The sequence below is a fragment of the Rhinopithecus roxellana genome, chromosome 11 (genome assembly GCF_007565055.1).
Source record: "Rhinopithecus roxellana isolate Shanxi Qingling chromosome 11, ASM756505v1, whole genome shotgun sequence".
Taxonomy (NCBI): Eukaryota; Metazoa; Chordata; class Mammalia; order Primates; family Cercopithecidae; genus Rhinopithecus; species Rhinopithecus roxellana.
In genome coordinates this window covers 56,201,637-56,219,604 of record NC_044559.1, presented here as the reverse complement: position 1 = coordinate 56,219,604, position 17,968 = coordinate 56,201,637, and the positions used below count along the sequence as shown (strand labels likewise).

Below are 17,968 nucleotides of genomic sequence, written 5' to 3'. Positions count from 1 at the left end.
TACAGTTTAGAGAGGCTGTGTGTGTGTCTGTGTATGAGAGAAAGAGAGAGAGATATTGGTTTATCTCACTGAGACCTGTCTATATCCTACATGATGCTGGATTTTTTTTTTTTTTTTAAATTTAGATGGAGTCTTGCTCTGCCACCAGGCTGAAATGCAGTGGCATGATCTCGGCCCACTGCAACCTTCGCCTCCCAGGTTCAAGCGATTCTCCTGCCTCAGCCTCCTGAGTAGCTGGGACTACAGGTGCATGCTACCATGCCTGGCTAATTTTTGTATTTTTAGTAGAGATGAGGTTTCACCATGCTGGCCAGGATGGTCTCCATCTCTTGACCTCACGATCTACCCTGCCTCTGCCTCACAAAGTGTTGGAATTACAGGCATGACCCACCATGCCTGGCAGACTTTTGATTAATAAAAATCTTTTGGCTGGGCGCAGAGGCTCACGCCTGTTATCCCAGCACTTTGGGAGGCCAAGGAGGGCAGATCAGTTGAGGTCAGGAGTTCGAGACCATCCTAGCTAACATGGTGAAACCTTGTCGCTACTAAAAATACAAAAATTATTTGGGCGTGGTGGCAAGCGCCTGTAATCCCAGCTACTCAAGAAGCTGAAGCAGGAGAGTTGTTTGAACCCAGGAGGCAGAGGTTGCAATGAGTAGCAATCGCACCACTGCTCTCCAGTCTAGGCAACAGAGCTTGACTTCGTCTCAAAAAAACAAAAAACAAACAAAAAAATACCACAAAGAAAACCAAAAATCTTTTTTTTTTTTTAAGCAAAATCCCTAGTCTCCAGACTATGTTGTTAATTTAAAGAGTTACTATTGAGGGATTCTCTTATTCATCATTTGTTAATGCAAGCATTTCTGGATACACGTAAACATATGAGTTGTCAAGCCAAATTGTTCACAGATTAGAACACCATGCTGTTGACCCCTGTTTCCATGTTACTCCCTCTTAGATATATTGGAAGATTGGCAGAATGGCAAGGCTGGAACGTATACCCATAGTGAGAAACTGCTCTAATATCGCAAACCATGGGCCTAGAGCCTGAGACAGGTTTCTACCCACACTTGGCCATTCTTGGCTTAGCCGGTAGGAACATTCGCTAGTCTTTAATGTGCTAATGGTATTTTAGAGTGCCTTCCTAAGTTTTGGGTCTTTTTCATCAGACAGTATATACACTTCTTAAAATGCTGATGAAGCACAGAATTAATCTTGCATACATAAGATTTAAAGTTTTCCAATGGCAAGCTTGAGATTCTTGTTCTGTAGCGAGTTTTTATTGGTATAGTTTGTATTACTATGATTACAAAACACCATTGGTCCAAATATATCCTTTTGCTTACTCATCCAGTTAAACACTAGCTCTATTTAAATGAGTTTTTAATGAACCATGCTAGCAAGCAAGGCTCAGAGAATGATTAAGGATTTAGTATTGTCTCTGTGTCATTAAAGTAAATTCAGTCATCAGAAAGCTTACAAATTGATTTTTAGTTTCCTTTTTTGTTGTGTCTACATAATAATTAGTTACTACATCATTACATTTGCTTCTGAGATTATTCATCTTGCCCATTTGCCAGTCTTACCATGTTCTCTTTGAGGGAAAACTGCATGTGTTCATGATAAAATCACAACTCATGCCACTTCCTCCAGTTTGGAGTCAACCTATCTGTATGTGATTAGTGCATTTCAGAATTATTTTGTTCTGTCTTACTGTGCTATCCTACTTTTTATTACTACTTAAGCAGTAGTGTAATGTAGTTGTAACCTCATGGGTGGGTACCAGTGTAACAGTGGCACTTGTGATAGAGAGTAGAGCAAGAGGGATTTATATTATATTTGGCAGGTGGGTCAGCTAGCTGATGGCTATACAAATTTGCATATTTTCATTGTGGTTTGTGGTTGACATACTCAAGGCTATTATTGAACGTAAGTCCTAAATTGGGAATCTAATTAGTCTGAAGGCTCAGTAGGTGATAGACTGTGTCACCCTGAGGGACAACAGAATTAAATTTCAGCTCCGAAATGTAAGCATCAGGGCTAGGGAGTATCATAGGTGAATATCTTGCTCTGTGGTTTCCAGATGGAGTGGAATATCTCTATTAGGCATGAGTGTTCAAGAAATACTTTCTTCTCAAAGGATGGCATTAGCTCTTGTGGGACAGGTCTCCGTTTGGCGATTGACAGATAGAAGCTTATGATGGTGGTGGCCTCCTGACTTGTTCAGGAGGCAGCGGGAATGTCCTGCCCTCTCCTGCGTGATATTTTGTCGGAAATGGCTCTATTAAAGATTGATCTCATTTAGCTCCCTTCTTATGTTGGATTAATATACTATGATAATCTACACAAGCATGTTAGTGTTTGGTTAGTTTTTCTTTTATGTAAGTGCCACAGGTTATCACGTGTGCTTTATGGGAGACAAGTGTAAATGAAATCTTAAAAAAAAAAATAAGCGATAGATGAAGGGGAATTCAGAAGCTCAAATACTTGATCTAATTTATAATTTTTTTGGACATCCTTGAGTGAAAGGACAGAAGAATTTAAATGTATTGGTAAGTACGACCCTAATTATAGAAATCTATAATTTAATAAACTATGGACAGGAAAAGTGATTTTTGAATTAGTGATAGTTTAGAATTATACATCATGGAACAGCCTCGCTTCAAACTTAAAAAATGTGTGTATCTCCAGCTCCTTTAGTTTTATTTTTAATTTTTTGAAATTTATTGCATTGTGCTCTAGTTCTCCCATATCTGCTGAATTTTCTTTCTGTTTTCTTCTATCACATTTCTTCTTTATAGACACATGTGCCCATGACATCTGCCTACCGTCTCTCATACACACACTTTCTGTGTTGTGCTTCTTGTCGATTAAGCCGCTGGATCTGACTTGACTCATGGAGGCTGCTCATGTTTCTTAGGTGAAGAGAGGGTCATGGAGGCATCTTCAGGTTTATTCTTGTTTCTAGTATTCTCCAACATGTTTTGTGCTTTATCCAGGGCCAAAATATGATGCCTTTTTAAAAGAATTAAAAGTCTTTGTTTCATAGTGAAACAATTCTATATATTGACATTGAGTATCCAGTGACACCCGTCATAATTGACTTCCCCTGGATATGTTTAGCTTATACATGAAGAAAGCAATGGAAAGTGAGAGATTGCTCACAGGGTGTCACAATAAAACGGCTTCTCAGGGTGTGTGGAGTTTGAACCTAGAGGTCTTTGAGATTTCACTTAGTCTTGGCTTAAATCAGCTTTCATTTTCCTGTATGAGGGTAGAATCTGCAAGTTCTGATCCTTTTAAGCCCTCTGTTTAAGACTGAGTGATGGCATCAGCAGCATGGAATTGTCTGTGATGATCTTTGTTACCCTCAGATACGTTCAGAAAAATTTTAAGTGGTGTCATCAAAATTGCATTAATTTGGTAAAGGCAGGTTATTACCTTTGGTTAATCAAAAATGAACAGAATCCTATTCAGAGGCCTTCAGATGATCTTAGTTTGTAGGCTGCCTGTGCTGTGAATATATTAGATGCTCCAGAGCAGGAAGATTTGGACAAAATAGGATCTTTGACTTGATTTCCTGTCTCAAATTTATTCTGTATTTATTTATATGGTAGTCAGCTTCATCTCTCTGAGCCTCAGCTTTGCTTCCTGTTAAGTGAAATAATAAAAACGTCTTTGTATTTCTGTGGGGCCCTCTAGAGGAGGATGTAGAGTGTCTGTGGAAGCTCTTCATTTTGTGGCCATATCTATGTTGAACATGCATTTTCTAGCATGTTGTCTTCTTTCCTTGTTCTTTTTTCCCTTACTATTCCTGTGTAGATCCAAGACACAGCGATTAAGCTTTGTATCAGTCTTCTTTACTCTTGAAATTGATTCTCATATTCACAAAAGTAGAACGTATTTATCAACCATCACAACATAATTTAATAAAAGCTCATAGTAAACGTGCATATTGTGTTCTGGGAGTTGTATACCTTATCTCTCATTTGTCTCACATCTGGCAGAGCAGGAATAAGTGGCTGAAAACAATGCAAATTCATTACCTGGCAGTTCTGTTTGGTAAAAGGCTGACAGGTCAGAATGCCATAATATCAACGTGTTAACCATGCTCCTTTCTCAAGGCTCTAGGGGAGAATCCCTGTCCTTGTCTCTTAAATGCTGCTCACATTCCTTGGCTCATGACTGCCTTTGTTCATCTTCAAGGTGGGCAGTGTAGTATTTCTCTGGCCATCATCACGTCTCTCTCTGGCCACAGCCGGGCCTGGCTCTCCATTTTTCCAGACTTATATAATTAGATGGGGCTCTACCTGGATAATGAAGGATAACCTTTCCATTTTAAGATTCTTAAACTCCATTGGTCTGCAAAGTCCCTTTTGCCATAAAAGGTAACATTCACTGGTTCCAGGAGTTTGGGTGTGGATAACTTTGGGGAGACCATTATTCTATCTACCCACAACCACCATCCTCTTTTCCAAATGAGAGTAAGGTTTGGAGATGTTAGAGAGGCCACTGGATTTACCTGACAGCTACCCCAAAAATAAGGTCAGAGCTGACTTTGAATGTAGCTTTCTCTGATTCTCTATTGCTGTTAGCCACTTTGCTACATGCAGTTGTGGGCTTTCAGGCCTTAATTTTACCTATTAAAGGGATTCCCTAGATCCAAGGGTTTTATAAGCATTTCTGTGTGATGTTTCTATAACAGGTTTTCTATTGGGGGGTTCTGATGTTTCATAGTTAAAGTGACTTGTCCTGAGGTAGGGAAAAGTGGGTGACAATGTTTAGAGTTTTTTTTATGCTTGAGCTATTGTAGGTGTTATCCAAATTCTGCCTGTCTTTTCTCATAGAGACTTGATAGATGAATGGAACAGAAGAGAGATTAATAATTATTGCAAGGAAACAATAAACTTTCAAAATGATCTACTTTGTGGACAGCAGCGAAGATTCCATCTGTTAAATTAGAATTTGAGTAACATTTCACAAATTTAAAAGACTTTTCCTTTACTTTTTGAAGGGCATGATAGAGATTTTTAATATGCAGTGGTTTTTTGTGAAGGTTCCCCTGCGATAGTTTTTTTTTTTTTTTTTTTTTTTTTTTTTTGCGCTGTGTTACTATATATATTCTTTTAGAGTAGATTTTCTAAAATTATGTATCTTTCTCAATTTAACACAAAATTATTTCATATTGGGACCTGGCACTTAAATTTTGGTTTAAAAGAAAGCTGTAGAATTGTATGTTATTGGCACCAACTGTGATTCTATAATGTTTTCTAAAAATGCTGGAGATAATTATTGAAACTAATATATATGTATAAGCTCTTCCATCATGTGTGGCATTTAAAGACTTGTTCTTTGTAATTTTCAGTCTCCATTTTTAGTTTGCAGAAAGGACTCGATTCTTGAGAGAACACATCATTGTGAAAAGTTAATAACAAAACATGAATTTCATTTGCTTCCAATTAAGCACCAAAATGTCAAAACTTAATATCTTGAAAATGCATATTAAGCCACACACCTTATGAAAAGTATGATGATATTAAAATCAAGTGTAGCAATCCAAAATCCTCATGCAGAGCTTGAAATGAGTGTTTTTACTTTTTGGGGGCTACAAAGGTACCTTGACTTTTAGTTTTATTGTTCAAACTGAAACTAAAATTGCATGTTACTAGAAAGATGGGCATTATACTTGGACTGGGTTGTCAAACTAGGGACCATGGACCAAATTTGGCCTGTTTATTTTATAAATAAAGTTTTATTTAAATGTAGTCACAGTCATTTGTTTTTGCATTGTCTGCTGGTACTCTTTCATACTATAATTGGTGAGTAGAGTTGTTATGAAAGAGACAGTATGGACCACAGCTCCAAAAATATTTACTGTCTTATTCTTTTCAGGAAGAGTTTGCCAATTGACCCCTAATCTGGTGGCATGTCTGTGTCTCTAATACAGGCAGACACTTGCCAGTCACTGTCAGATAAACAAACTGATTTTACTATATGTGGATAATTTGGTGTATACATATACATACTTTGCCATTTTTTTGTAAATATTAAGGACTTCTTTTCCCATTTATGTTGTTCATTATAAGGTTGAATAGCCCAGTTATTCATCCTATTGTGATTTCTTCATACCAGTTACCCTGGTACGGTATGAACCCTGGTATGGTTCTTCCAGATTGTTTAATCAGCTGATTCTATCTATACATCAGCAGGTTTCTGTACAATGGTTTTCTTCATTGTATCATAAATGGATCGATGATGTATAAATGTTCATGGAAATAGCATTTGTTCAAAATGACAAAGCCATTTATAAAAGGAGGACTGTAATTATGAGTCCTACTCATATTCTGTATATTCACATTTCTGTTTTTTACCTGAGACAAGTATTGGCCTTGAAAAAGCTTGGATTGGAGGCAGGGGAGGGGTTTGTTTTGGTTGCAGTCATGGTTCTTTTCTTGGAAGGCTAAGCTGAGTTGCTAGGTGTGGGATTGAAGGGTGAATCTCCAAGGTGACAGCCATTGTGGATCCTTAGAAGTTTTTTACTCTTTGGAGTATATTTTCTATTTTATTTATTTTTTTGAGATGGAATCTTGCTCTGTTTCCCAGGCTGGAGTACAGTGGCAGGATCTTGGCTCACTGCAACCTCCGCCTTCTGGGTTCAAGCGGTTCTCCTGCCTCAGTCTCCTGAGTAGCTGGGATTACAGATGCGTGCCACCACACCTGGCTAATTTTTTATGCTTTTGGTAGAGACTGGATTTCATCATGTTGGCCAGGCTGGCCTTGAACTCCTGACCTCAAGTGATCCACCTGTCTCAGCCTCCCAAAGTGCTGGGATTACAGGCATGAGCCACGGTGCCTCCCTACTCTTTGGGACTTATAAGAAGTATATTAGCATCCTAAGAACTGTATTAGTTATAAGAAGACACAGAGTTTTTTTTTTTATTTTTATAGCTTTTTAAAATATAACATTTAAAACTTTTAATTTGAAATAATTTTATACTTCAGAAAAGTTGGTTTTATGGAAAGAGTATTTCCATATACGCTTCATCTATCCCTAATGTTAACATTTTACATAATCATAGAACAATTATCAAAAGTAAGAAACTCACACTGAGTCAGTACTGTCAACTAATCAGAGCTCATTAGAATTGTGCCTATTTTTTCACTAATGCCCTTTTTCTATACTCCCACTGCATGTAGTTCTCATTCTTCCTCAGACTCCTCCAGTTTGCACAATTTCCTTGTTGTCCTCATTCTTTCTTTTACTTTCATGACCCTTGATACTTTTGGAGAGCCTTATCTGTGTTTCAGAATAATATCCCTCAATTTGGGTTTGTCTGATGTTTCCTCACGATTAGATGGAAGTTATACATTTTTGGCAAGAATACCACAAAATGTTATATACTTCCCAGTGCATTTTATCAGATGGTACGTGATATTGCTACATCTTACTATGAATGATGGTAACGTGGGTACAGCAGTGGCTGCCAAGTTTCTCCACTTCAACGATATTGCTGTTTTGCTTTTTAGTCAAAATGACTCTTCTGGGGAGACATTCTGAGCCATTTATCATCATATTCACACCCATTAATGTTAGCATCCATTAATAGATTTTACCTGAACAATTTTTACTGTGGAGGTTGCCTAATGATGATTTCTGTTGTCATTATTCCTTCTATGTATTATTTGGAATGCTATAGCAGAGAACAGCTGTTTATTCTCTACCATTTATTTGTTCAGTTATTTATATTATGGACACATGGATTTTAGTTTATTCTTTGGATAATGATCCAATGCCAGTATGATTTCTTAAGTTTGTAAGTTGTCTTAGCTTTGTCCATTGGGAGCCCCTTCAGGTTGACACCTGCTTCCCTTTGATGTGCCTTCATCATTTTTGAGTACCCCTTACTTTTTGACATCACAAGGTATTCCATGCTTACCATGTGTTTCCCTGACCACAGCCCTGAAATCAACCGTTTGTCAAGGAGCCCTTGTTTATTAACTGAAGAATGGTATTAGAAACCATGATCGGGTTGCTAGGTATGCTCAGTGGCACTGGGGATGCCTCTGTTTCTAGGATCTCTGTGTGGACAGAGCTGTGAACTCTGTATACACAGACATGCCTTAACAGTTGTTGGTATACTTACGCATTTGTCTGTATATTTACCTAACTATGTACTTATAAAAACTGTGAGTTTGGCCGGGAGCAGTGGCTCATGCCTGTAATCCCAGCACTTTGGGAGGCTGAGGTGGGCAGATCACTTGAGGTCAGAAGTTTGAGACTGGCCTGGCCAATATGTTGAAACCCTGTCTCTACCAAAAATACAAAAATTACCCGGGTGTGGTGGCATACGCCTGTAATCCCAGCTACTTGGGAGGCTGAGGCAGAAGAATCACTTGAACCCAGGAAGTGGCGGTTGCAGTGAGCCAAAATCATGTGGTTGCATTCCAGCCTGGGTGTCTCAGCGAGTCTCCATCTCAAAACAAAACAAACAAAAACTGAGCTCATACTGATGTCCTGGATTCCATTCTGAACACCAGTTTATTCTAGCTTTTTCTTCTCTATAACTTGTTTCTGTGAAAACATCTGCTTTCATTATCAAAAATATTTGCACTCTTTTGTTCATTCTTGGTGTGTGTTTTTGTGTGTGTGGGTGTAGTAGAGTGAGAATTGCTAAAGAGAAACAAATTTACTAACTAGAATAAATATTTGTATGACAGTTTGTCTTTAGCATGTATCTTATGCACAAATAAGAAGATACATGTTTAGTTTTTAATATCCCCTTTTTATGTGAATAGTAGTTCATACCATGTGTGTATACACACACACACACAGAGATATGTATGTATACTCATATATATACACACACTCTTTTGCATTTTTCTTTTCCATTTAAATATATATCCTATATTTTAAAGAAGATTTATATCTGTCCCTGACTTAGCATGCTGTGATAGCAAAGAATTTTATTATTTTTTACCCATAGACTTTTGAATATGAAATGTACGACTTAGAAGCAAGTAAAGCATCAAAATTTAGGGAAAGACTGTTTCTTTGAGATTTTTCTTCCTAAAACTTACCATTCTAGGGTCATTTATATCAGTAGTTTTGCACTATAGAATTATGTCAAAATAGTACAAAATTTTGGTAATAAATTAAGTGCCTTTATTTTTAAGTGCACATTTACCTTTCATTTCTAGCTGGTAGCGGTGTTTGATGAGCAGGATCCACATCATGGAGGTGATGGCACCAGTGCCAGTTCAACGGGTACCCAGAGCCCAGAGATATTTGGTAGTGAGCTTGGCACCAACAGTGTCTCAGCCTTTCATCCTTACCAAGCAACAAGTGAAATTGAGGTCACACCTTCAGTCCTTCGAGCAAGTAAGTGAAAGCTCTTTCTTCTCTTCACATTTCATCTTAATTTACAGGAATACCAACTTTTGTTATTCATCCATGCCCCTGTAAATGGAATTATTTGTTTTTTTTTTTTTTTCCAAAAATTAAGTTTAGGACCCATGCAAATGTCGTTTGCACGAGAAGTAGGCAGTTCTTTACATTGTAATAGATTAGGCTTACTTTACTTTCGACTAGTAGACTTTCCGTGACTCACTAACTGTAAATAAGGACAATAGTTCAAGTTAAATTATTTGGATTTTCCTTTCCATATATTTATCTGAATGCTAGAACAAGTAGAAATGACCGAAGAGCTTTGGAGTGAAACAAAACATGGCATCATTCATTATACTCAGCTCTGTTACAACCATCATTTATATTATTTGAACTTTATCTGAAGAACTGCAGAAGAAGAGACCTCCCTGTCAAAGTTATCTTCAGGGATTTGGGTGAGCAGAATACCTCTTTAGGGAAGGGGAATATGGACATAGTGAGTCCTATATGAGGAATCCTAGGACCCTTAGTATTCCAGATCTAGGATACTTGCCTAAAGAGTTCTGTTAGCCATTCTTGGAAGGTACTCATAAAAGTCAGGTGTTTTTGCTACAAGTATTTAGTGTTTTTAGTTGTATAATCTTGTAATTGAGCAGTTGTTAAGAGTTAGAAGGTCACTTTCAATAAATGTATAACCTTAAAAGATTTTTTGTCTGGGGGGGTGGCTTATGCCTATAATCCCAGCACTTTGGGAGGCCGAGGTGGGCGGATCACCTGAGGTCAGGAGTTTGAGACCAGCCTGGCCAACATGGTGAAACCTCGTTTCTACTAAAAATACAAAAATTAGCCAGGTGTGGTGGCAGATGCCTGTAATCCCAGCTACTTGGGAGGCTGAAACAAGAGAATTGCTTGAACGATTGGAGGATGGAGGTGGAGGTTGCAGTGAACTGAGATTGTGCCACTGCACTCCAGCCTGGGCAACAGAGTGAGGGGAAATAAAAGGATTATTTATTTTTAAGGTACATCTATTTGGAAACACTTCTGTTTTTTTCAGGTAGAAAATTTGGGTCTTATGTGTATTTAGTGATTGGTAGTCTTCAGTAGATCTTTATAAATAGATGGGTAATAATATATGTTAATTATATATATATTTAGGATATAGAATATCGGTAGATAATATTTAGAATGTATAATTTATTCTTCTGAAAGTGCATCCTAATTCCCGTTTTTTGCATTCATAGCAATCTGTAGTAATTTGGCAATTTGCTTCTAGATGTTTACAAACTACTTCTGCTTCTGTTGTCCCTTGAAGATATATATAAAGAGAACAAGAAAAGAAGAGCAGTTTAACAGTTAGAGGTCTGTTAGCCCATCAGAACCCACAGGACAAGTGTGCCATACAGAGGTGTAGAGAATTTAGAAGGTATAGTTCAAGATGGGATATGTAAGTGATGCTCTAGAGGATTGCGTGCAGCTGCAGACCAGTGCTGTCCACTTACTACAATTGCTTTCTATCATCCAGACAAGATCGGACTCAGATACAATGACATGTTTCCAAGGATGCTTGGGGTGGAAGAGAACCTATAAGTTGTTTTAGTTGAATTTTTTTTTTTTTTTTTTTTGAGACGGAGTCTCCCTCTGTCGCCCAGGCTGGAGTGCAGTGGCCGGATCTCAGCTCACGGCAAGCTCCGCCTCCCGGGTTTACGCCATTCTCCTGCCTCAGCCTCCCGAGTAGCTGGGACTACAGGCGCCAGCCACCTCGCCCGGCTAGCTTTTTTTGTATTTTTTAGTAGAGACAGGGTTTCACCGTGTTAGCCAGGATGGTCTCGAACTCCTGACCTCGTGATCCACCCGTCTCGGCCTCCCAAAGTGCTGGGATTACAGGCTTGAGCCACCGCGCCCGGCCTAGTTGAATATTTTTTATATGCAAGAGATTTAGGTTTATTTATGCACATATTCAAGAAACTAATTTTGTGAAAATAATTTTGTTTACTAGGATATACTGTTTAAAAAGTTTTATATTGGATTTGCTTTGGGCAGTGTTTTTCAAAAGGTGAGGCATGTACCGTAAAGGGTATACAAAATGATGTGTAGGTGGTACACTAGTTACCCTGGTTGATTTTTTTACTAGCTTATTAAATCTATGACTTAGTGGATATCTGCTTGGAATGATCCTGTGTATACAGTGTTGACTGCCTAAATTTGACTCATGGAAAATTTTAATTAAATAGTAGTTCAGGTCTTCAGATACCAGAAGTTTGGAAAATAGTGTCTTTATTTGAGTAATAACACTGTAATGTATGTACTTAAATACAGAACTTTCTGTTGTGTTATTGTTGTACTTGTATCTTTTCTAAAGCAATATGTAGTTTTAATATAGCTGCACCATAAAAATATTAGAAGAAAAGTTAATTCCTTTATGTTCATTTATGAAGTCAATTGACATACTTTCCATCAGTTTTCACCTTTTGACTGCCCTGGGCTCAACAAAATTTCTAACACATAACCATCCACATTTGACTGGCATTATGTGTTAAAATTTAAATGGTGTTTTAAACCATTTAAACAAATATCTCTTTTTATTCTTTTTTTTATTGAGAAAAAGAAGTTACATTTGAAACGTATGTGTTGTCTTGCAGCCACCAGTGAGAGAATATGCAAATCTTATTTTCTTGTTCTCATTTTGGTATGCTAAGGTTTAGATTTTCAGGTCTTGGCAGGCATTGGGTTAAGCATCTACTATACACAGGTCCATAACTGTGTGAACGTAATGCATCACACATGAGTCACCTGTCAAGGTGATTTTTCATACTGCGTTAATGACATTCATTCAGACATAGAACATGAGTTTGTCTGTACTGGCCATGCTTTGTACTAGGTGGTGAGTCCAGGGTTGAGTTAATAAGGCCTAGCGCTTGCTATCAAGGAGCTGTAGTTAGTAGTAAATAGTTAGTAGTCTAACTGTTTACAGATATGAAAAGAAAGAAGCCAACAGTATGTAGAGATTTGCTTAACTGAAGGATAATCGACACTAATTGGGGACATGACTGATAAAGGCTTTTAGATAAATAAATTTCTAATTTTCCTTAAAGAAGGAGTGGTCACTTTCCTGTTTTCCAATGAATGAATTCACTCATCTCCTTTGTTCCATAAAGAATTGGTGGAAATTGAGAAAAATATATAGAGTATGTATTTTTTTTTCCATAGAAAAATGGATATGAAGTTTGGGTATTAAGATAAAGCCTAGATGGTTTTCATAGGTAGAATTCTCATCTTGAGGTCTTTTTATGTTTCCCTAGAAGCTGCCTTTAATTTAGCCTTGAGCTTTTTTTGTAGAAAATACAGAGAGATCACTGATTTAGTTAAATCATTGCTCCTCAACCACAGGAGTGTTTTTTCTCCAAGGAACATTTATCAGTGTCTGGTGATATTTTTGGTTGTGACAACTGGTGGAGTTGGGCATTGAGTAGAGGTCAAGGACACTAGTACACACCTTACAAGCACAGGACAGTCCCACATCAGAGAACTCTGCAGCCCAGATGTCAGTAGTGCCACGGTTAGAAATCCTGAATTAAATTTACATCATTGTTTGTGTAGTCAAAATAGCAGTTAACTTAAAACTTGAGAAATATTTTATTGATTCAGTATGTTGAACAATATCCTGAATAACACCCTTAAACTAGTAAACATGTGATTACTAGTTAATAAAAATGTAGGAAAAGAGAAAGTTAAGTAAGATAATCCAGGCTGGGCGCGGTGGCTTATGCCTGTAATCCCAGCACTTTAGGATGCCAAGGCAGGCGAATCATGACGTCAGGAGTTTGAGAGCAGCCTGGCCAACATGGTGAAACCCCGTCTCCACTAAAAATACAGAAAAATTACCTGGGCATGGTGGCACACGCCTGTAGTCCCAGCTATTCGGGAGGCTGAGACATGGAGAATCTCTTGAACCCGGGAGGTGGAGGTTGCAATGAGCCGAGATCATACCCTTGCATTCCAGCCTGGGCGATAGAATGAGACTCTGGCTCCAAACCAACCAACCTACCTACCTACCTACCTATGGAGAAGGGAGAGCATAGGATGGAGAAAGTAAAATAGAAACTAGATGCATACTACTTCCTTCCTTCTGTATATTTGAGGTTGGAACTATATCATCTTTTACATAATTATAAAATGATCAATTTTTAATTTTTACAGTAAACATTTCAAATGAATATTAATATTCATACATTTAATAAATTTCAATTTTAAAAACAAAAAATGAATATGAAATATCTGACCTTAAATATATTTTTAGTCGGTAGCCTAAACATAACAAGAGTAACTATTTCAATTAACTTTAAGCAATTTGTACAAACAAAGGGAGATGTATCCTAAGGAAAAAAAGAACTGCCTAACGACAAGGACCCTAAAACTGTTTGTTGTTGGTATTGTTAATCTTAGAGTTTTGGGTGGGTATTACAGGATGAAAGAGATGGGAAATTATAATATTCTAATTCTGTCATTCCTGGTGTCATTGAGTACCCAGTATTCTTAATATAGAAGAAAAAGTGTACAGATATAAATTAAAGGAGAATGAACAAAAATTGGATAGTCCTCAGTTTAGACATGTCCATAATTAATTCCTGATATGTTTTAATTTTTAAAAAAGGAAGAGGGAAGAAAAACTCCTGTGTATATTCACAGAAAAGGTCTAGAATCAATGACCAACCCAGTAACTCAACATTTCTCAATCCAGACTATACTCTGGAAATAGCATTTTTTCATTTGAGGGGATCAGAGCTTCTTAGAGAAATGCCTGAATGCGAGTCTGTACAGGAAATGTATGGAATCATCCTGTCATATCAGAAAATAGAGCAGTTTTGAAAGATTACTTGGGTGGGCCAGAGGGCCTAGGAGGCGACACGATGCTTCTCCTGGCCAAAGACGGGACAGTGGGAGCCTCAATAAAGATAGCAACAACAATACGTGCATGAATGTGTAATGATAATGAAACCAGCAAGCAAGGAGAAAGCTACTAGTGAACCATCTTATTATTTGGAAACCTTATAAAGGAGAGCAGCAATAATTCATCTATTCTATGTTTCCTTGTAGTGCAGTTTCACTGGATATTCAAATACTTGCTTTTTATGTAAGTATTTCAGCTAATAAATGAAGACATAATGATAGCATTGGAATATTGCTTTTCTGCAACTTCTGATGAAATAATGGATCTAGGTACTGATCATTGCTAGGGTCTTGATGTGTCCCCCCAAATTTACATGTTGGAAATGTAATCCCTAGTACAACACTGTTGGGAGTTGTAGCCTAATGGGAAGTGTTCAGGTCATAAAGTTGCTTATGATTTGGAAAACTGTTCAAAGAAAGATAAAATTAACAGCCCAGGCTGGTAATTTATAAAGGACCTCATCTGTATTAAAAATCAAAATATTAGGTGAACATGGTGGTGTGTGACTGCACTCGCTGTGGCTCGGGAGGCTGAGGCAAGAGGATTTCTTGAGCCTGGGAGATCAAGGCTACAGCGAGCTGTGATTGTCCACTGCACACCGGACTGAGTGACAGAGGGAGACTCTGTCACAAAGAGAAATGATCCGCATGTCCTTCATGTGATTGGTATCACTGTATAACCAAATAGTAGATGAAGAGGAAATCACTTTGTATATATGTATTAAAAATTACTTCTTAGTATAAAAAGAGTTTAGCATGAAAATAACTAGTATAAAAAGAGCTTGAAGTATTAGGGTTACTCTGTTGCTTTGTCATGTGAGGACGCTGCATTCATTCTCTTTCCCTTCTGCCTTCCTACATGTGAGGATGCAGTAAGAAGGTCCTCTCCAGATGCCAGCCCCTTGATCTTGGGCTTCCTGGGCTCCAGAACTGTGAGAGAGTACATTGCTGTTCTTTATAAATTACCAGTGTCAGGTACCTTGTTAGAGCAGGACAAAATGAACTAAGACAGTCACCATTAAAAAATAATAAGGAGAGACAACCAAGCCTTGTATGCCTTCTGATGAAAAAAACACAACACCTCCTATGAGGTAGTCTTGACAAAAGAAATTAATCATGAATCTGATCATACATCTAAATCCAAGTGCCTATTTACAGGAAATACAGAACCCTGAGAAGCATGTGAACACGATAGGGGTGCAATCAGCCTAGTCAAGATGGTGGGAAACTGTAAGACAAATGGACCACGTTCTTCAATAAAATCAACTGCACGGGCAGAAAGAGATGGAGAGGGAAATTATAAGTTAATAGAAACTTTTAAGAGATGTAACATCCAATCATAATGTCTGGATCTTATTTAAATCCTAATTTAAATGAAGCTTAATAGAAAGAATGACATATGTATGCTGATGAATAAAACACAAATTGGGCATTTAATAGTAAGGAATTATTTAGATGCAATAACGTTGTTGAAATTATTTTTAAAAGAACCTTTACCTTTTAGTAGCATGTAATGAATTATTTATGATTAAAATAATATCTCTAGAATTTGCTTCAGAATAGTACAGGCTAGGGGATGGGTTACATAGAGATTCAGTATACCATTCTGTCTACTGTTATATGTTGGTTCAAAATTATCCTTAATAAAGGTACTTGTTTTTTTTTTTTTTAAATAAAGGAAACACAAGGCACTTCTTAGTAGTTTGAAGGTTTATTTAATTACTTTTCTCTTTGAACTTTTTTTCCTCCATTCCATATAGCACCGAATTTTAACCTAATCTTTTTTAGGCTTGAATATTTTTATTGGTCATCTTATTTCTTTGCCACAAATAAAATACATTAAAAATTTAAATATAATACTGTATTATTATTAGAATATAATCAAAATAGCACACATATACAAATATGTAATATGTTTTGCTTTTTAATGTGGAAATAAGTGAAGGCCATCCAAATGAGAACAGGTGAAGGTTATTTATTCAGAACTTGCTGTAGTAAGGGGGCAGCTATCGTGGCTTGCCTTTGGCGGAGGCTCCCAGGCAGGCTGAGGAGTGGGAATGCTTTTGCATGGAGAAATAGGAAGGCTTGGGTGTGCTCTGACTGGAAACTGCTGGCATGAGGTAGCTGCAGGTGGGCTACCTAGAAGAGGGGCATATATGGTGTGATTGTTTAGAATTTCATATTTGGCGTTCTCTGGTTATTCCTACATTGGAAGGAGAGTCAGAAATTAGGGAGTAAGTGGAGTTCTGTTACATCAGTATTACTCAATTCTTCTCCCTCCAAGTTAAATGCTAAACACCAATTAGTGATCCTTTGTCAGAAATTATTTTTATAGATATATCAATGAGCTAAAAACTGGCTTATGATATCCTTCTTTTTTGTTCAGAGATCTAGAAACTAGTTAAGTGGCAAAAGCGTTTGTTATCCAGAGGCATTTATGTTCTCAGCCTCAAGACTGCTGTATTAAACTGTGCTTTGTCATCCTGGAAGTTTTTATGCACAGTTGTACATCAGTTGTAAGATTCAGGACAGGTGATGCTTATTTTTTTGTTGTTTTGTCATTTTTTTCAATGCATGTGTTTGTTGTTTGTTTTTTAACTTTTGCAAAGCAGAAGAGCTATTCAGGACACCATCATGACTTTCCTGGACTCTAGGCACTTTGGCCATCATGGGCTGCCCTCACCATATTAATATCAGTCATAAAATTATATTTTATGTAACTTTAAATATTTCAGTATTGTACGTTTTCCATTTTATGCAACATTGGATCGATTTTCATGGTCCCTAAGAGAATCATTTTCTTCTGATATAAGAAAAAAGTGAAAACATTTTCTTTGACTCTAAAAATTTGTTTTTCTCTTTTGATTTTAAAGGAAAATAAAACATTCCCGGGCTTCTAAACTTATTGTGGCCCTGGACACTGCCTCGTGGACGTATTGGCTTTGGGGCTGTTGACCATGGAGAACTGGGTGGGAAGAAACCTCATTACACCTTGACCCCCTTGTTTTCAGGCTTGTAGAACCTTTTTAGGGAATGATGCATATTGAACACGAAGAACTTGACATGGGATACCTTAAAATGTATCTCTCGGAAGGTCTTTGCATACTCCCAGGCAGATGCATGTTCTGCTCTAAAGGAAACTGGTTACTAGATACTCTGTGTAACTGTTGGGGTTTTTTCCCCCACTCAGATTTTGATAAGTTTGAGTATATATTATACTTTATGGGAGTATATTCTACTTTATGCTTTCAACATGAGCTTGTTCTGCAGATACTCCTTTGTAATATAGAGTGTTTACATTTCAGAAAGAGTACGGGAAAGAGAGTCACACCATCTTGGACACTGGGCAAGGTTAGTAGGTAATTACACTGGTCGCCTCTCTGAGTACCTGCCTCAGGATGGTGTTGTATAGTAATGAGATAATGTTCATAGTTCTCGTGCAGCCCGTGACACAGGAGAAGCACTAGACTAATGGATGGTTGTGGAATGGTGTAGACGATCATGTCTCCTGAGGGCAGATCTGCTTCCTGGGGATATATAAAGGGGTTGAGGCATTACTGAACCCAAGTAACTAGGACATGCATTCTGGCATGGGACACTACTGGCCCCTTAGGTAGATGGAGTAGAACTTTTGCA

The 17,968-nt window shown here is 37.6% G+C and overlaps 1 protein-coding gene across 1 annotated transcript in view; it reads left to right on the top strand.

The window, feature by feature from the left end:
* LOC115900458 (partitioning defective 3 homolog) overlaps nucleotides 1-17,968 on the top strand; it is a 371,816-nt gene that overhangs the window by 290,169 nt on the left and 63,679 nt on the right. The window contains exon 3 of the mRNA XM_030941336.1: nucleotides 9,199-9,379. Coding sequence (XP_030797196.1) covers nucleotides 9,199-9,379 — 181 coding nt within the window. The remainder of the gene's footprint in view (nucleotides 1-9,198; nucleotides 9,380-17,968) is intronic.